General features: G+C 38.6%; 1 protein-coding gene across 1 annotated transcript in view; it reads right to left on the bottom strand.

Annotated features, from left to right (window-relative positions):
* Atg6 (Beclin-1-like Atg6) overlaps positions 1 to 21,310 on the bottom strand; it is a 187,684-nt gene that overhangs the window by 130,771 nt on the left and 35,603 nt on the right. The window contains exon 4 of the mRNA XM_067151648.2: positions 7,184 to 7,241. Within this exon, the coding sequence (XP_067007749.1) occupies positions 7,184 to 7,241 (58 nt within the window). The remainder of the gene's footprint in view (positions 1 to 7,183; positions 7,242 to 21,310) is intronic.

Raw genomic sequence — 21,310 nt, 5'->3', positions numbered from 1 at the left:
TTTACTTTGTCCTGCCTGCTGGCTCTCCAGAAATGTGTGCGCGTGTTTTTATATTCAGGAATCAATCAAGAAGAACACTTTCGCACTGCAAGATATGTGGTTAAGGTTATTTTTAATATGTATAACTTTTGTTTTCTCAACGATTCATTTGTTTCTATATTCGTCCCTGTTTTTATCTCCTTATAAGATGTGTATTGTTTAATGTAACGCCTTGTGTAATATAAATGCCTACATCTTGCCTATTTCCCACATTTTGGCTGATGATGACGCAAACACAGCGTCAAAACTAGTTCCAAGTGCAAATACATGTTATAAATAAATATAACATTTTTGTATTGAAAAGGTGGACCGTTTTAAGTTTTTCCTAACATCCAAAACAATCCTTGCCGGGGATTTCAATTGTGTTCAGCGTTTAGAGGACTCAACGGGCCACAATTACACGCCGAACCCTGCCTTACATGACCTCCTAACCTCCTTGAACCTGACTGATGTTGTGGATGAGTTGAATGTGCCCCTTCCTCACTATACCTATATCCAGTACAACTCTTCCTCACGCACTGACCGCATGTACGTCTCACGAGCACTCATTCAACCTAGGAATTATGAGGTGATACCTGTTAGCTTCACTAACCATCACGCAGTCGTATGTCAAATACAGTACCCACATAAAGTATATTATATAGGGAGAGGATACTGGAAAATGAACTGCTCACTACTTAAGGATGACCAGTGTACGGACACATTTCTGCGCCACTGGAATATATGGATACTTCAGAAGTGTAAATATAGTGATTGTGCAGAATGGTGGGATCGGCTCATCAAACCAGGGATAACTTTACAAAAACAATATACATATAAGTCACCACCTTATCAATACAAAATTTATTCACATTCAGCTAGTAAATATGGTCAAGACCGGTTTCGGCCCCTAGGGGGTCATCTTCAGTTGACATGCATAAAAGATATATTTTACAAAAACATCACATATAACGGTTAAAACTTAAAATAAGTCCAACTGATCATAAATGTTGGTATGTATGTCTTGGTACATTTGAGCTATTGTATGTGTCAATCCTAAGTTTCCCAACATACAGTGTCAAGGTAAGTAGTTAACTAATATACATCATCCATGAAATTACATGCTATTTTTCATGTTATCACTATCTAATTTGGGTTGTACAATGTGGAATAAGATATACATACATTTGTGTAAATTAATGGTAGTAAGTTCAGTAATATACATTAAAAATTGGTTCTTAAATTACATTAATTGATTATTGATCAGTCATATGAAAATGTAGAATTATTAGTTTGGACACTTGTGATTAAAATATTAGTATGCAATACCTTGTTGGCATATATCTTAAATACTAAAGTATCAGTTTATAAAGCCTATTATTCTTATTTTATGTCTTGGAATAGGGTTAAACTTTTAGAAAATTATTTGTTTTGTTGAGCATAGGCATTGGATAATCTTGTTAAATTGGACACATAACTAAAACAGTGGAATATATATACCTTGTTAAAAATACATTGTATTAACATTATTAATATGTGGTGCTATATATACATTGTTTGGGGTAAAATGGGGTTAACGAAGTTTTCACAACAGTATTTGATTAGTTATGATGTTCCGATATAATGGGTCCGTTTTAACCATTATATGTGATGTTTTTGTAAAATATATCTTTTATGCATGTCAACTGAAGATGACCCCCTAGGGGCCGAAACCGGTCTTGACCATATTTACTAGCTGAATGTGAATAAATTTTGTATTGATAAGGTGGTGACTTATATTTATATTGTTTTTGTAAAGTAATATCTATCAATACGGAAATGAAACTTTTAAACAACAGTAAACCAGGGATAAGACGAATTTTCAAAAACATTGCGTATCACAAGGCTCAAGAGAGACGCGATACCACTGAATTCCATTATACCGTCCTCCGAAAGCTCCAGGAGAGGAATAATGCTGGTGAACAAAATTACGATGAGATTAAGGAGACAAACTGTTGAAAGTGCAGCAGCGGACCCTCACACAAATCAACGTGAGCCTGAAGGATCACACGGCCCTACCCGATGAAGTTGCCAGTGTCTACCACATAGCACGTGCACAGCGAGAGCAGCAACGCCGGTACATTCATAAAATACAATCGCCTGATGGAAGTGAGATTACGTCACCGGAAGATATACGGAGAGAAATTTCTTCATTCTATCAACAGTTATACGCCAGGGAATCTATTGATATAAACAAAGTCAATACATTACTTCAATCCTGTAACGCCGAACTTACTCCGGAAAGCAAAGAACTGCTTAGCATGGAAATTACTGATGCTGAAATTCAAGCTATCATAACAAATCTTCCTTCTAATCGCTCTCCAGGAATCGACGGGGTCCCCTATGAATTTTACAAACAATACTGGCATATTATTGGAAAGGAATTCTGTGATGTTATTCGCACTATCTTGAACCGTCGTGCCCTATGCAAATCTCAACATGAAGGTATTATAGTTCTCATCCCAAAAAAGACATTACCTCTTCAGGTGGAGGACTTCCGGCCGGTTACATTGTTATGCAGTGATTATAAAATATTAGCCAGAGTGTTATCCCGTCGTCTGAAGACTGTCCTGCCAGATGTAATTGGAAATGAACAGTGTTGCAGTGTTCCCGGACGTACCATTCTGACAAATCTGCGAACTCTACGTGATATCCATTTGAAAGTCCAATCCCAGCCAAGTGACCAACTAAGCTTGTTGAACATAGATCTCGATAAAGCTTTTGACCGTGTTAGCCATCAATATACCTAGTTTTAAAGCATTTTCAATTCCCTGATATAGTGATTGAGTACATTCGAATGATCAATTTCAACTCTATATCTCGAGTGCTTGTCAACGGATACTTTTCAACTTTGATACCGATAGAGAGATCAGTACGACAGGGGTGCCCACTATCCATGCTACTCTTTGTCATAGGACTGGAACCATTCATTCAGACACTTCAACCACAGCTACAAGGATACAGAGTAAATACCTATACATTTTCATTGTGTGTTTACGCTGATGACATATCGATGTTAGTCTGATGTACCAATGACATTGATCATCTTGCTAAAGCTCTCAGCACCTATAGTGCCGCTTCAGGAGCGAAATCTAATCCAAAAAACGACTTTACTTCACTTCAATGGAGGGTCAGGAATCATTCCAAGGAACTGGTTTCGTATGGTTGATGAGGTGAAGATCCTTGGTGTTAAATGGAAGAAATGTGTGCTCGATACTTTAGAAACCAACTGGGCTATAGTTATCGCCAACGTTAGGGCTGTCATGATGAAATTTCGTCAAAGGAATTTGAATTTAACTCAGCGGGTTGTGGTGATAAACATTTATGTGCTATCAAAGGTTTGGTATTTAGCTCAAGTGTTCCCGCTACCTACGAAATTTGAAGGCCAACTCTCAAAATATATAGGTTGGTTCATATGGCAAGGCCAGCTATTTCGAGTACAACGAGACCAACTTTATCTTCCATATAGGCTCGGTGGGTTAGGACTAATAGCGCATGGAACGAAACGCCAAGCACTACTTTTTAAAAATGACATATCTGTTTTGTTACAGTCGGACACCTTCTCGAATGCACTGTACAAGGATATCTGGAGATTAGCTGACGGTAACACCAGACCTCTGCCAAAAATCTTCCAAGATCATCATCTGAAACTCCAATGGGACGTAAAGCAAATAACATTATTATTATTATTACTATTACTATTATTACTATTATTGCTATTATTATTATTACTACTATTATTATTATTATTAAGTGCGGCCAGTATTAAGTATTCGGGAGATAGTGGTCCCGAACCCCACTGTCGGCAGCCCTGAAGATGGTTTTCCGTTGTTTCCCATTTCCACACCAGACAAATGCTGGGGCTGTACCTCAATTAAGGCCACGGCCGCTTCCTTTCCACTCCTAGTCCTTTCCTATCCCATCGTCGCCGTAAGACCTATCTGTGTCGGTGCGACGTAAAGCAACTTGTAAAAAAAAAGAATGGGGTCCTTCTCCAACTCTTGTGTAACTGGCATTAGTAAGGAGGGCCTACCATTTTAATGAATAATTCCCTTCTCAGTTTGACTAGCAGAAGGCAAGGGAACATGCAATTTTGTTCAAATCTCCCCTACCCGATTGTGTCTGGCAGTAGACAAGGGTGCCCGCCATTATAAACAGTTTTACCCATTAAAATGTGTTTGGCTTTAGGCAAAGTGGCCTGGTATTGTAACTGAAACTCACCAACTCGAATGTGACTGACAGTAAGCTGACTGGCATTAGAAAGTGGGGCCTGTCATTATAATGATAATAGTATAACTCAATACTGATTGGCAGTAGGGAAGGTGCCTGCCGTTGTAATGAACGCTCCTCATATGTAATGTGTCCGGAAGTACGAAAGGGGGCCTGTCATTGTAACGAAAACTCCCCAAATCGATTGTGACCGGCAGTAGACAAGGGGGCCTGCCGTTATCACAACTCCACAAGTCGTACGTTACACGGGAAAGAAAGTATGGGGTCCTCGCGTGGCGTTTCTTCGATAACGCTAAGAGACATGTTATTTAATAAATAGCAATTCACTCACAGCAATTCACGTAGAAATCTGTATATAATGTAGAATACCGTAGCGAAGCATTCATTTGCTAGTAGAGAATAAGAAAATGAACGCGGTATCTTCTAAGCAAAAGGAAGATGCTTGGTTAAGTATTGCTGAAGAATTCAATTCCTCAATACACACTGTAGAAAATGTAAGTAATGTTCTTATAATGGTAAAAATACTATTTCAGAAGCGAAGATTTTATAAGTATTATTATAACTAGCACCAATTTCGTTATAATTTATTATAGCGAGATGCTAAAAATTGCGGGAAGTATGGGCAAATATGAAATGCCATCACAGAAACCTCCTTTTGAATTCCACTTCACTATAAAATTCAAATGGGTCCATAACATTTTTCAAGTATCGCTTTGGAGCATGGATTTTGTCTAACACTTCCTCAAAATCTTCATCCATTTTATAGGTTAAGATGTGAAATAAGTCAAGGGTCTGCTTGACTTGACGAAGTTCAACTTATTTCATCACATAAGTAACACTTAAATGACTATGAATTTCAATAAGTCCAGCTTCATGAAGTTAGACTTTATGAAGTATATCACTATTAAGTAGGACTTATTTGTGCCGGAATCTGGAATAAAGTCGAGATTTAAGTTCAACTTGAACGTAAGTATTACTTATTGCGACTATGAATACCAGCCTTAGAAGTGTATTTCTATCACTGGAACAGAGTGGATTTCTACCAAAGGTGGTGGGACCATAAACTGCTATCATGGCTTGGAAGAATTACCGCGAATTTTTGTCTGTTAGATATTGCAGCTCTTTTGCTTTGGTTGTCCACCATGCATTCTTGAGCACACAGGTTCTTTTTTGGACATTTGCTTTGGTAAGACAAAAGGCTTCTTTCTTTGCAAAGCAGTTTATGTCGTTTCACCACGCTTCTCTGAGATCACTGCTTCAAACTCATCATTTTCATTAAACCAATCCTGATGTTTCTTGGTCTTATAACCCATCGTTTCTTTGCAAGCATCCCAAATAGTGGTCTTCAGGCTCTCCCAGTGCTGTATTACATCCTGATGATACTCCTCCGACAGTGTCTGATGAAGCAGTTCCCTATATTGTGAGGCATATTCTGAAATTCCAAATTTCATGGTATCAAAAGCGTGTGGCAAGTGTACGGCATAGTTTGTTCAAGAGTGTGCAGCTGTTGATCTCTTATTTAGTTTTACTGCATACAGCAATCCATCCAATTTTAAGATTTTCTATTACCTATTAAGATCTTTTTTGCTGACAATTAAATATGTCCATTAAGCAAGGAATTTGTTTCCAGAAATGTAAGGGAAAAACTGGGTCAGTGTATTATGTGAGTCAAGACCTAAAAGTCAAGTGTTCATTATTTACCATTATGTAGTCCTAAAAGTCATATATTTACCATACAAAAATGGGAGGTTCTTATATAATGGACACCCCTGTAAAAGGCTGTAAAAATGGGAGGAAAAAAAGAGGAGGGTCTGATGTACAAGTAATACGAAATCCATTTCTGTGCTGTCAGAGTTGGAACATCATTTGTCTCAGCCTCAGTAAGTAGCACAATTCTTTCTTTGAAAACAGAGGTTTTTTAAAAAATATATTATTTTTACAATCTGCTTTACGTCACACCGACAGTGATGATAGAATAGGAACGGCTAGGAGTGAGAAGGACATGACTTTGGCCTTAATTAAGGTACAGCCCCAGCCAGCATTTGCCTGGTGTGTGAAAATGGGAAACTATGGACAACCATCTTCAGGGCTGTCGACAGTGTGGTTCAAACCCACTATCTTCTGAAACAGAGGTCGTAGGAGTCTGTAGGTCAGTGGAATTTATACACGAAGCATGGGATTCACCAGTATGTTTATGGACATTGTTTGGATAAAAAAATCTAAAACAAAAATATTTTCCCCAGTAGAGATTGAAAGTTGACATCCAGAACCAGACTGTATAACTGGTGCTATGTCCACAGCGTAACAGTTAATGATATTAGCTGTCACCCTCAGAGGCCGGGGTTTGATTCCCAGTGCGGTCAGAGTTTTAAGATAGGCAGAAGGGCTGGTATGTGGTTAAAGAAGAACCCGCACCTCACCTCCTTTGAGGATGTGCCTGCAAAAAAAAAAAAAAAATTGCATCGCCTCAAGTAATATGAGTGCATCCATTTACTTTATTGGTGTTATGCTAGTGTGTTCATACTAAACTATTAGGAATTTTCCACATGTTGAAAAATGCCTTGTATTTTCTGCAATGTATTCATCCATATTTTATATCTCTATCCACAATGTACTGAAGGTTCTGAAAATATATTTTCCAGATTAACTAGTGATGCAAGGCTAAACTGTTTTTGCATGCAGCACCTCAATTATGACAGAAAACAGTGTTTTATACTAATATCATAAAATAATTTTCTTCCTTTGACAAGAAAACTAACTTAAAAACCAAAAGTTGCTTTGGAGTATGGGTTCCTGCTGTTACATCCTCAATGATACCAGCTGCTATGGAATAGAAGTGTGAATCTTGAATTGGTGATGGGGGTGGGGGTGAGTGTGAGTGTGAGTGAACACTTACTTCATCTAGTTCCTTTTCAAGTACTTCCAAGCCCTGCTCCTCATCTTCTTGTTCAAGCCTGAAAAAACAAGATATAATGGTTTTTCAACTAGTGTTCTGAGAGTTTAATATTTTTTTTATAACATGTAACAATACTGTTTTAAAATTGTACAACACACTGAAAATTCATGATGTAATAATTTTTAAATTTCCTTTCAATGTTGAAGCCACTCTTAAACACAAAATACAAAACAATGTTCTGACAAGTAAGTCTGCTATGTTTGGTCCAAGCTGTTCTGTCTCCGGTTTGCATTACTGAACCACACTCAATGATAATCATTTTTCATTATTGATAAACTTAACCATAATAGGTATTTTATTTGATCCTGTATTGACTTGTCTGAACCTATTAAAGAAACTATTTAAAATAATTAATGTTGGGTCCACCTTGACAATACACCTTATAATGATTGAAAATTACTTTTTTATCATACATGTTTCCAGAAAATCATCCATTCCATTCATCAGTGAATTGGGAAAAGGAGAATTATAATAATGTAAAAGATTTGGTCACGTTAATAGCTGAAACTGAAGTGATCATAGCTAACATACCTTTTGTTGCCAGTTGCTTTACGTCGCACCGACACAGATAGGTCTTATGGCGACGACGGGACAGGAAAGGGCTACGAGTGGGAAGGAAGCGGCCGTGGCCTTAATTAAGGTACAGCCCCAGTTGATGAACAAGTTACTCTTAGATTCAAAGTTAGTAGAACATTATATAGAATATGATAGAACATACGGTAGAGAACCATAAGGAGTTGAATAAGAATGTTAAATTATTGATGAAGATAGATAATAATAATAATAATATTGTTGTGACAAAAGCTGATAAAGGTAATACTATTGTGCTGATAGAAAGACAAGATTATATTGAAAAGACTAAGAATTTTCTAACGAGCAATAATTTTGAATTGAGAAAGAAAGATCCCACATCATCTACGCAGAAAAACTTAAACAAATTCTCAATAACATAACTTTTTTATTAGACTCCAAAGATACTAACTACTCACTATCTAGTTAACGTGAGCCCAGAAATACTTAGATGACAACACTGTACAGTTCATAGCAGACAAAACTAATAGGTATGCCAGTGCTGATCCCAACTTTTCTCAGACCGACTTGAATGAAATATGTGTATATATAGCTCTTTGTATTCTAATGGGACTGATACAATAACCAACAATTCAGACTTACTGGTGCAAAGATGTAAGTATTGATACACCCTATTTTAGAACTGTCATGCCTCACGGCAGATTTCTTGAGCTGAGCAAATATTTACATCTGGCAAATAATGAGGTCGCTAATACATCCGTTCCTCTTAGAAAGTTGGGCCCAGTTATGGAGATGATTGAAACCAAATTTAGAACATTGTACACACCTGGGAGGAACATTTCATTAGTGAATTACTGATGAAATGTAGAGGTTGTTTTCATTTCATTTGGTACAACAAATCTAAGCGAGCACGGTTTGGTGTAAAGTTTTATAAACTGTCTGACTCAAACAATGGTTACATACATTCCTTCAAAATTTATGTAGGTCGAAATAAAGTCAATGATATGCCAGCTAGCAGCAAGATAGTGATAGATATGATGTCTCACTGTAATTTACTGGATCAGGGCTATTGTTTGTAAGTAGATAACTGGTATTCGTCACCGGATCTATATCTTTATTTACACTCAAAAGGAACAAATGTGTGTGGAACAGTCAGGGCCAATAGGAAAATATGCTCAAAGAAATAGATAAGGTATGCCTACAGCTCCAGAAGGGGGAGGCAATTATATATTCTTGCAACAGTATGTGTGTGATCAACTGGAAGGACAAGAAGGACATTTTAGTGTTCTCAACAATTCATGGACTAGACTTTGCTTGCACTGGAAAGAATGACTGGAAGACTGGAGTTGTCCTATTCACACCAACAGCTTTTATTTCCTATAAGGCTTAACATGGGAGGTGTAGATTTAGAAGACCAACTTCTCAGTCAATTTCGTGTTATGTGTAAAACACACAAGTTTAAAATGAATACAAGATTTATTGCTCCACCTTCTCAATACTTAAAATCATTTAACGTTTAACAAAACATTTTTTGGACCATCATCAGCCTAGCCGAAATTGCAAGCAAAAGACATAAACTAAATTAATATGGATGAACAAGAGGATTGATGGTAGTGGAATGACATACAAGTACAAACCTTATACATAAGTTAAAATAAATATGACCAGAATATGTAAAAATTAACAAATGAATAAAATAATTGTGATGTCGTTTAAAATTTCTTGATGCCAAAGTCTAGGTTGACGGTTGGACTCGTGTTGCACATTTAAATTCAAGTGAAGTCTTAGTTTTCTGGAAAGTTCAGGGGGCAAGTTCCACGATGGCGCAGAGGGAATTGTCCAATATGACCAATATACAGTAGACTTGACGAATTGAGAAAGCTGGACTTGTTCTATATAGCTTAAGCAAATGCTGTGTTTAAGGGAAGTCTCAATTCAGTCGGAACCCAAAGAACCTGAAGAACAAAATTAGAATTAACTCGAAAAATCTGATAGAGAAAGTACTAAGGGAGGGTGTGTGTGTGTGTGTGTGTGTGTGTGTGTGTGTGTGTGTGTGTGTGTGTGTGTGTGTGTGTGTGTGTGTGTGTGTGTGAAATAACGAGTACTCACCTTGCGCTTGTTTGGAACGAGCTGTTGGAAGGAGTGCAACAGACAGAGTGAGTGTCACGTTAAACGTTAAATGATTTTAAGTATTGAGAAGGTGGAGCAATAAATCTTGTATTCATTTTAAGTTAAGTCTCAACTCAATACGAAACCCAACCATGAAGTTTATTACTTTAAAACTCACAAGGCCTACAAAAAAGTTTTTTAAAATTTTGGATATGATCCTTCTGAATTCTCGCATTCTGCACCGAATTATCAATGGGAAACAGGGCAGAACATTTAATGTTTTCAAACAGAAATTGACAGAAGAAATTATTGGTTGTTCATTTCAAGAAGGGGTTGTAGCTAGACGTTCTGTCACACCTGGAGAGTTACCACCAAGAATGACTGGTCACCACTTCCCAATCAAAGGGTTCCAGAACAACAAAACAGTGTGTTGCATGCCTGAAACACAAGCAGAGGAAGGAAACCACCTAACAGTGGTCCACTTTGTATGGACCATTTCCACGCAGTAAAGAACTTCTGAGGTAATATACGTTAATGAAAAATTTCAGGGATTTTGTGTGTGTTTGTTTTCTGTATTGTTCTGTTTTTTGTGTCATGGGCAGTAATGTGGAATTTCACAATAATATAAAACAGAACCTGTGATAATACTTGCAGTTTTAACTGAAAGCTTGCAACACCAAGCCTGCACACTAAAAAGTTGGTGGATTCCTAGCTATGTCAGTGCACATGGCAGGTGGGTGCATATGGGTTAATAATCAATCAATCACTACTGATCTGCATTTAGGGCAGTCGCCAAGGTGGCAGATTCCCTATCTGTTGTTTTCCTAGCCTTTTCTTAAATGATTGCAAAGAAATTGGAAATTTATTGAACATCTCCCTTGGTAAGTTATTCCAGTCCCTAACTCCCCTTCCTATAAACGAATATTTGCCCCAATTTGTCCTCTTGAATTCCAACTTTATCTTCATATCGTGATCTTTCCTAGTTTTAAAGACACCACTCAAACTTATTCGTCTACTGATGTCCTCCCACGCCATCTCTCCACTGACAGCTTGGAACATACCACTTACAAGTAACTATTCTCATTTTGGTTCCGTATTGAAGTTGACGTATGTCTCAAATATTATTACAATATTTTTAAGTCCACCTGTTCAATACAATACATTATAGGGTAAAATGTTCGTAAAATATTATACAATAACATCCTAAATAATGATAATGCACCAAAGTGTGTTAAAAAAAAAGAGTAAATTAACAGTTTTTGAAGATTAAAACGTGGTTAAACATGAATATTTGAGAGTTTAAAACTAAAATGGATTCTTTTGTTATATATCATTAAGACTGTGACAGCCTTGAGTGTAAACACAATCATCAAAGGGGGATGTTTCTTCAATTTCCACAGTATGAATCCAAGATGGTAAAATCACTGTCAGTTATTTAAAACAGAAGTGTGAACGTACAATAAACATGTTAACTACCACACCAACATATATACTGACATCCGCTAGCTTTGACATACATTTTATCATCAGCAACGCCTCCACAAGAAGTTCGATTTTCTTTTCTACTTTCAGATATATCAACCGTATACATTTTAACATGTTTATTACGTTCACACTTCTGTTTTAAATAACTGACAGTGATTTTACCATCTTGGATTCATACTATGGGAATTGAAGAAACATCCCCCTCTGATGATTGTGTTTACACTCAAGGCCGTCACAGTCTTAATGATATATAACAAAAGAATCCATTTTAGTTTTAAACTCTCAAATATTCATGTTTAACCACGTTTTAATCTTCAAAAACTGTTAATTTACTCTTTTTTTTTAACACACTTTGGTGCATTATCGTTGTTTTAGATGTTATTGTATAATATTTAACGAAATCACTGTTCAACATTTTACCCCATAATTTATAAGATTAGAAAGACTCCATATGTATTATTTTTAAGACTGATATAGGCTGATGATGCCCGTAAAGGAGGGTGAAACATGTACCAGTGACTTTTATATATTATGTATAAAATTTTAACTATATGAAATAGTGGATTATATTGTATTGTATTGAACAGGTGGACTTAACAATATTGTAATAATATTTGAGACATACATACCACTTAGTTGAGCACCTCGTCTCTTTTCTCCCAAGTCTTCCCAGCCCAAACTTTGCAACATTTTTGTAACGCTACTCTTTTGTCCGAAATCGCCCAGAACAAATCCAGCTGCTTTTCCTTGGATTTTTTCCAGTTCCTGAATCAAGTAATCCTGGTGAGGGTCCCATACACTGGAACCATACTCTAGTTGGGGTCTCACCAGAGACAAATATGCTCTCTCCTTTACATCCTTACTACAACCCCTAAATACCCTCATAACCATGTGCAGAGATCTGTACCCTTTATTTACAATCATATGTATGTGATTACCCGAATGAAGATCTTTTGTTATATTAATACCTAGGTACTTACAATGATCCCCAAAGGGAACTTTCACCCCATCAACGCAGTAATTAAAACTGAGAGGACTTTTCCTATTTGTGAAACTCACAACCTGACTTTTATCTCCATTTATCATCATACCATTGCCTACTGTCCATCTCACAACATTATCGAGGTCACGTTGCAGTTGCTCACAATCTTGTAACTTATTTATTACTCTGTACAGAATAACATCATCTGTGAAAAGCCTTATCTCTGATTCCACTTCTTTACACATATCATTGATATATATATATATAAGAAAACATACAGGTCCAATAATACTGCCTTGAGGAATTCCCCTCTTAATTATTACAGGGACAGATAAAGTTTAACCTGCTCTAATTCTCTGAGTTCTATTTTCTAGAAACAGAGCCACCCATTCAGTCACTCTTTTGTCAAGTCCAATCGCACTTACATACAATGCATGTCAAACTGACTGGCATGTAATTTTCAGCTTTATGTCAATCACCCTTTCCTTTATATACAGGGGCTACTATAGCAACTCTCCATTCATCTGGTAAAGTTCTTTCATGCAAACAATAATCAAACAAGTACTTCAGATATGGTACTAAATCCCAACCCATTGTCTATAGTATATCCCCCGAAACTTTATCAATTCCAGCTGCTTTTATAGTTTTCAACTTTTGTATCTTACTGTAATTGTCATTGCTTTCATAGGTAAATTTTAATACTTCTTTAGTATTAGTCACTTCCTCTATCTGGACATTATCCTTGTAACCAACAATCTTTACATACTGCTGATTGAATATTTGTGACTTTTGAAGATCCTTGCATACACACTCCCCTTGTTCATTAATGATTCCTGGAATGTCCTTCTTGGAACCAGTTTCTCCCTTAAAATACCTATACATACTCTTCCATTTTTCACTAAAATTTGTATGGCCACAAATTATGCTTGCCATCGTGTTGTCCTTAGCTGACTTCTTTGCTAGATTCAATTTCCTAGCAAGTTCCTTCAATTTATCCTTATTTCCACAACCATTTCTAACTCTATTTCTTTCCAACCTGCACCTCCTTCTTAGTCTCTTTACATCCCTGTTATAATATAGTGGATCTTTACCATTCCTTACCACTTTTAAAGGTACATACCTATTTTCACATTCCTCAACAACTGCTTTAAACCCATCCCAGAGACTGTTAACATATTTATTTACCGTTTTCCACCGATCATAGTTACCTATTAAAAACTCCCTCATGCCTGTTTTATCAGCCATATGGTACTGCCTAATAATCCTAATTTTAATCTCTTCCTTTCTTTCACATTTATTTCTAATTACCACAAAAACAGCTTCGTGATCACTAATAACATATATTACTTCGGTTTCTCTATAGAGCTCATGTGGTTTTACCAGCAACACATCCAGAATATTCTTCCTTCTAGTTGGTTCCATCACTTTCTGAATCAGGTGCCCTTCCCATATTAACTTATTTGCCATTTGTTGGTCATGCTTCCTGTCGTTCGCATTACCTTCCCAATTGACATTTGGTAAATTGAGATCACCCGCTACAATCATGTTCCTTTCCCTATCGCTTCCCACATAGCTGATTATCTTATCAAATAATTCTGAATCAGCATCTGCACTACCCTTTCCTGGTCTGTACACTCCAAAGATATCAAGTTCCCCAATATCTTTAGAGATGAGCCTTACACCTAGAATTTCGTGTTTGTCATCTTTAACTTTTTCGTAGCTTACAAATTCTTCCTTCACCAGAATGAATACTTCCCGTGCTACCATTCCTATCCTATCTCTACGATACACCCTCCAGTACCGTGAGAAAATTTCTGCATCCATTATATCATTTCTCAGCCATGATTCAACTCCTATTACAATATCTGGTAAGTATATATTTATTAAATTACTTAATTTGATTCCTTTCTGTACAATACTTCTACAGTTGAGCACTAACATTTTTATGTCATCTCTACTTGATTTCCAGTTCCCTGTTCCCTTAACACCGCTCCCTAGGCCACCCTTTTTTCCTGAATGTACCTCACCTATAACCCTTCTAAACAAATTTCCTAACTTATACGTACCACTGCGGTTTAAGTGAAGGCCATCTGAGTGCAGATCTCTATCTCCTACCCACCCATTAGGATCTAGAAATCTCACTCCCAGTTTTCCACATACCCACTCCATAGTCTCCTTTAAATCCCCAATCACCTTCCAGTCAGTATCCCTCCTACACAGTATTCCACTGATAACAATCTCCGCTTTCTTAAACTTCAACCGTGCTGCATTTACCAGGTCCCACACGTCTCCAACTATGTTGGTATTTATACCTGCTTGTCTTACGTTGTTAGTACCAAGATAAAACACTACCACCTTCTCCTTTCCCTCCTCCTTCTCTTCAACTTTCCTCAACATCTCCCTTAACCTAATTCCTGGATAACTCTCCACCCTGGTACCCTTTCCTCCACACACTTTCCCAACATGTCTAACGATGGAATCCCCCATAACCAGAGCCTCAACCCTATCCACCTCATTTGATCCCCTCCCCTCCTGGTCAGTCCTATCTTTCCTGACAGCCGCAGAAGCTACTCCCTCCTCCCATTTGTCCATCCCATGACCCTGTTCCACCTGTCTTTTCCTATCCACTACTCCACATTTCCCTTTCCTACCTCTTCCCTCTCTCCTACTTCCACACTTCTCGGCAACAGTTCCCTGTTTCTCATCTTCCCTCGGTTGTTCTACCTGCAGTGACTCGTACTGATTTCTCACCGACACCTGTCCTGAATTCTGATCCTGAATGGAGCCCTTAGCCTGCAATCTCCTTCCTCTTAAAACATTAGACCACCTGTCTTGTACAATTCCCCCCTTTCCTTCCCATCCCTCTATTACACCTACTGTATCATGTACATTGTTTGAGCGAGGCCTACTTTCCTTCCTGTCCTCTGAGAGAATCCTAATTGCAGTAGAAGTCCGCTACAGCGAGTACGGTATATAATGAGAACCCCGTTATAACGATAACTTTTGTCCATCCCTTCAAAATTCCTATATTAAACTGTGTATTATCCTTCGGTTACAGCGAGAACCCTATCATTGACGCACCCATTATTACAAGCGATTACGCGCTCCATTTTTTCCATTGCCGATATTTATGCACCCAGTCATTATACTGCATGCGATCGATCATCTTCGGTACCGTATCGTTTTCTCGCTATGCCCACCAGCGAGCTCACCCGTCAACATTCGAAGGCAATGTCGGAGTCTATTAGTAATACCCGTTGACTGTTCTTCCGTGAAGAAAATGAAAGAGGAGATCATGTTTTCGTTATATACGTGTAAATAACGTGCTCGATAACCGTTGTTAACTCGTTAAAGATAAACGCTGAATAAACGATCACTTACTTTTAATGCTAAATACCGCAATTAAGTAAGAATGAGATAGGCCTTCACCTCAAGATATGGCAGAGTGCGTAGCCAACCTGAACTTCGTAATCAGGATGAAATGATGGTGAAGACGACACATATACCCAGCCCCTGTGCCAGCGAAATTAACCAATTAAGTTTAAAATTTCCGACCCTGCCGGGAATCAAATCCGGGACCCCTGTAGCCAAAGGCCAGCATGCTAACCATTTAGCCATGGAGCCGGACAGGAAAAGGGCAATTACCAAGGGATTACTCATTTGGGGGCTGGAACGTGACCACCGAGATAACTGGGGCCACGGCCAGAAACAGCTGCAAGCTTACAACACAGTGTCAGATTTTGCACATCGGTTCTAGGAAGCAACAATGTCCTAGGGATCCTCGGGTTGTACTGTGGTTAGAGATGTGCTGTGTTTAAGTTGCAGCGTTCGGAAGACTGTGACAGGATTTTGAGCTGTACGTCAGTTCCCCATTTTGTGCCATATAAGTAAACTTTTTTTTTTTGCTAGGGGCTTTACGTCACACCGACACAGATAGGTCTTATAGTGACGATGGGATAGGAAAGGCCTAGGAGTTGGAAGGAAGTGGCCGTGGCCTTAACTAAGGTACAACCCCAGCATTTGCCTGGTGTGAAAATGGGAAACTACGGAAAACCATCTTCAGGGCTGCCGATAGTGGGCTTCGAACCTACTATGTCCCGGATGCGAGCTCACAGCCGCGCGCCTCTACGCTCACGGCCAACTCGGCTCGGTAGTAAATAAATTTTTTTGAAGAGGGCCATTTCGTCACTGAGAAGCCAAAACTATGTACATCCTCGATAAGTTATGAAAAAGTTTTTTTTTTAATTCTAACAGTAGCAAGACAATCGGGGATGCGTGCCTAAGTTCGATATGTAGGCCTATATATTTTGTCAAATGCCCGGTGACTGATTGGAACCTCCAATTGCACCATCAAAAGTGCGGGTAAATACTTTGTAATTGGCGGGCGTGAAAACTCAGTTCCAATGGTTCTATCTTCTCATCAGGACGGCCCAGGCTTGAATCGCAGTCGATGCATGAAACATTTTTAAAATGAGAAGTCACGTTGTATTGATATGGTTTCTACTTATAACACTGGATCCCGTCCCTTACCTTTCTTTATAGTTTTGAGCCATAACCGCATCATTTATGGTGGTGTATTTTCAGTATCCAACCATTCTTCGGGCTTACCTTGTACCTTAAATGGTGAGTGGATGCAGTGGCGCACCCACAAAATAATTTCAGTAAGTCGAGGCCAGTAGAGTGTATACAACTTTTCCTTGGAAGGGGTTGTGAAAAGATTTTTTATTTATTATTTAGAATTTGCTTTACGTCGCACCGTAGGACTTATGGCGACGATGGGAAAGGAAAGGGCTAAGAGTGGGAAGGAAGGAAGAGGCCGTGGCCTTAATTAAGGTACAGCCCCAGTATTTGCCTGGTATGAAAATGGGAAACCACGAAAAACCATCTTTAGGACTGCCGACAGTGGGATTTCAACCCACTATCTCCCGGATGCAAGCACACGGCTGTGCGCCCCTAACAGCACAGCCAACTCGCCCGGTGGATATGAAAAAAAGCTGGCCCTACCGAGTGCGGTGACGGATCTTAAGTACATATTGATGGTTTTGATTTTTACCATGTACAATCATAACTTCTGTACTCTTAACATAAACCGGCTGCATTATTGAAACTGTTCATAAAATTGATATTATCGTTCTTTGTTTGTGAGGAAGTAGAATTTTCATTTAATTTGTCTTCTTAAAAAAAGGAATCACTTTGGTACTACACACCATGAAGGTCATAGATATTTTGATTATGGGAGACTCAAGGCCAACTCTACTGCACCCACAAAAACAAGGCTGTGTCTTCCCCATCGCATGCCTTTCTTAACTCTGTCAGTGCCGGGAATCGAATGCAGGATGCCTTAAGTCAAATTCTAAAATAAGGAGACCTAAAGGTAACCAGCCGGTCCCGTGGTGTAGGGGTAGCATGCCTGCCTCTTACCGGAGGCCCTGGGTTCGATTCCCGGGCAGGCCAGGGATTTTTACCTGGATCTGAGGGCTGGTTCGAGGTACACTCAGCCCACATGTTTATAATTGAGGAGCTATCTGACGGTGAGATGGTGGCCCCGGTCTAGAAAGCCAAGAATAACGGAGGAGGGGTTTCATCGTGCTGACCACACGACAACTCGCAATCTGCAGGCCTCCGGGCTGAACAGCGGTCGCTTGGTAGGCGATGGCCCTTCGGGGCTGTTACGCCATGGAGTTTGGTTTGGAAAAGTGAACAGAGAAGGAAGCGACACCCTTGCAAGGCTCTTTAGCTTCCAGCTAGTTCTTCTGTCCGGCCTCGTGCATTTATGACAGTTGGAAAACGTACGCCGTAATAAATGCTCCTCATAAAACCTTTGTAAAAATTCTAACGGCATCTATTTATAACAATAATTACAAATGCCTCCTTTTCATGTGGCTCAGTTGGTTGAATCGCTGTCGTTCTGAGTCCGAGTTGGCAGGTTCATATCCCGGCTTGGGTCGGTGGCCCTTAAAACGGTGTTGAAATGGCAACAGCTCCGTGTTGTTGGTTATGGCGCCGCGTTAATAAAAATTATACATACGAATATTAGAGTCACAAAACTGAACTTTATACTACTATATTATGTATCCCAGGCTTGCGAGGGAAACTGATTAACAATTTGCTTTGCGTCGCACCGACACAGATAGGTCTTATGGCGACGGTGAGATAGGAAAGGCCTAGGAGTGGGAAGGAAGCGGCCGTGCCCTTAATTAACGTACAGCCCCAGCATTTGCTTGGTGTGAAAATGGGAAACCACGGGGAGCCATTTTCAGGGCTGCTGACGGTGGGGTTTGAATCGACTATCTCCCATATGCAAGCTCACAGCTGCGCGGCCCTAACCACGAGGGAAACTAATAGGACAAAGTAAACCCTACCTAGCATATGTTGTGACGTGAAATTTTTCTTTACCAACTAACAAAATATATATACCCATACGCTTTACATTCTATATTTATTTATTTATTTATTTATTTATTTATTTATTTATTTATTAGTGCCTGAACGCTGAAAGGCATAACAGTCTATAATGACAATGTATATATGTATGTATGTATGTATGTATGTATGTATGTATGTATGTATGTATGTATGTATGTATGTATGTATGTATGTATGTATTAGTGCCTTCTGTACAGTGGCGAAGTTTGGGCTCATACTAATCAGAATATTAAATAAAATACTGAGATACTTAAAATAGTAAAAACTACATAAATGAATAGAATTGAAAATAAATTTAAATATATTACTAAATTAATTTTAAAACTAAATATTAAAAACTCTTAAAAATGACTAATCCTCAGGCACGCATACATTCATATTCAACCTTTAAGTCAACTCTCCTCAGCAGGTAGTCTCGGCAGGGTGACCTTAAATCGTGATTTAAAAAAGCTAGTTTCTCTGACCTGAGCTGACAGGGAATTCCATAATCTGGCGACAGCCGCCACAAATGATCTATTAACTTTATTTGTGGGGAGCAGTGGAATAGAAAGAATGAATCTTGAACATGTATTTAAGTTGTGAAATGATGATAAAAAGATTAATTTAGAAGAAATATACAGTGGCTGACTTTCAGTTACCATTCTAAACACCATCGTTGAAGTGTGTAGCTGCCGACGTTTGTCAGACATCAACCAAGAAACCTGAAAGTACGGGATGATATGAACATCGTACCCGATATTGTAAATAAATCGCAGGCAGGAATTCAGTGCTCATTGAAGTTTAAGGGTTTCTTCTCTCGTCATGTCAACTGAAACAACATCACAATAATCAAGAATAGGAAGAATGAGTGTCTGTATGAGTTTGGCCAGTAGCTGAAATGGAAATACATCCCTCTGCCGTTTAAGAGAGTGAAGCACTCCAAAAATCTTTTTGACGTATTTCTTTCGTGTAATCAGACCAATCAACTGTTTCATTCGTCATTACGCTGAGATTTTTAACCGTTTTACTGTAGGGAATAATGTTACCATTCAGTAGGATAGGCGGGATTACGACATTGTTTGAGCAGTTCAGTAATTTTCGTGATCCAATTATGTTTGCCTGAGATTTTGTGCAGTTTAGTATTAACAGAGTTTCGTTGTGCATATATACTGAGTCGTCGGAGGTCAATATTAATGTCTTGTCTTGCAATGTCAATATATTTGAAGATCGTCAGCATAAAGGTGGTGTGTGTTATTTCCTGTGACAGATGGTATGTCACTGATATCAATACAGAAAATTAGAGGCCCTGGAATACTGCCCTGTGGGGCAACAGTAAGTTTCATTTTCCATTTATAGGCCTTGCCGTTTACTGTTACACGCCATTGACGGTTATTCAAGAAAGAACTAAAAACGTTACGCGCAGCCAGGTCGAAATTTAGCAGTTTCATTTTCTTTATTATAGCCCGAATTACTATAGTGTCAAAGGCGCTACTGAAGTCAAGAAGGATAAGTATAGTGAGCAGTCGTTTGTCCATAGCATTTCTAATGTCTCCAGTAACCTTCAAAAGTGCTGTGACGGTACTGTGACCCTTCTTAAATCCAGATTGCAAAGGGTACAAAAGAGCACTTTGATTTAGGTATTCCGCTCGTATACTAAATGTTCTCAGGCTTTAGAAAGCGCAGGGAGTATAGACATAGGACGATAGTCAGAGGGTGATTGTGGGTTTAAACTCTTAGATAGCGGTATAATATTGGCTGTTTTCCAGACAGTAGGGAAATTTCCGTTTAGTAAACAGTAATTCAGTATGTGCGTCAGTAGTACAGGCAGGACAGCACCCATAATGTCATGTATAAAAGTAATAGGAATATCATCCACACCTGTAGCCTTTGATTTAATGGAATGCAAAGCCTTTTCAACCTGATTTTCTGTGACACTGTGAAATGTGAATGGTGGATTGGCTGGAGGGGAGGGCAGAGAGTCGGTGCAGTTAATTGGGGTAGGATGAATATTTATTCTACTAAAGTAATCATTCAGTTCGTCAAGTGGAATGTCAGAAGTCGTCTGTCTCTGTTGATGTTTTCCTATTCCCAGAGCTCTAAGTTGGTCACATGCGCAATTAGAATTTAAGTTGTTAGCTAAATTCCGGAAATAGGCCTATATACATTTCTTATTTCTGATTAACTGCTTTGTGCGATGTTTTAAGATGCGGTAATATTCAAAGTCTGTGTCATCTAGGGTTTGTTTATAATGTCAAAATAACGAGTCACGGTGGGCCATCATTCTCTTGGCTTCATCATCTAGCCATGGACAAGAAGGGCGACAAACCTGTATTCGACGTGTGTGTGCGTATTTTTTTGCTGCATTATTTGTATAAAGTGTCACTTCTTTATTGCTTATCACATGACCATTATTATAATAACATTACCGTATTTAATCTAAACCAGAATATTGCCCCTTTACTCACACTGTTTATTCTTGCATCATTTCACTTGTACTCGGAATATATGAAATGCTGCAGTTATGTTGAGATGGGAGTAACAGTGGTAGCCCAGAG

This window comes from Anabrus simplex, chromosome 1 (genome assembly GCF_040414725.1).
Source record: "Anabrus simplex isolate iqAnaSimp1 chromosome 1, ASM4041472v1, whole genome shotgun sequence".
Taxonomy (NCBI): Eukaryota; Metazoa; Arthropoda; class Insecta; order Orthoptera; family Tettigoniidae; genus Anabrus; species Anabrus simplex.
This window is presented reverse-complemented; position numbering and strand designations above follow the sequence as displayed.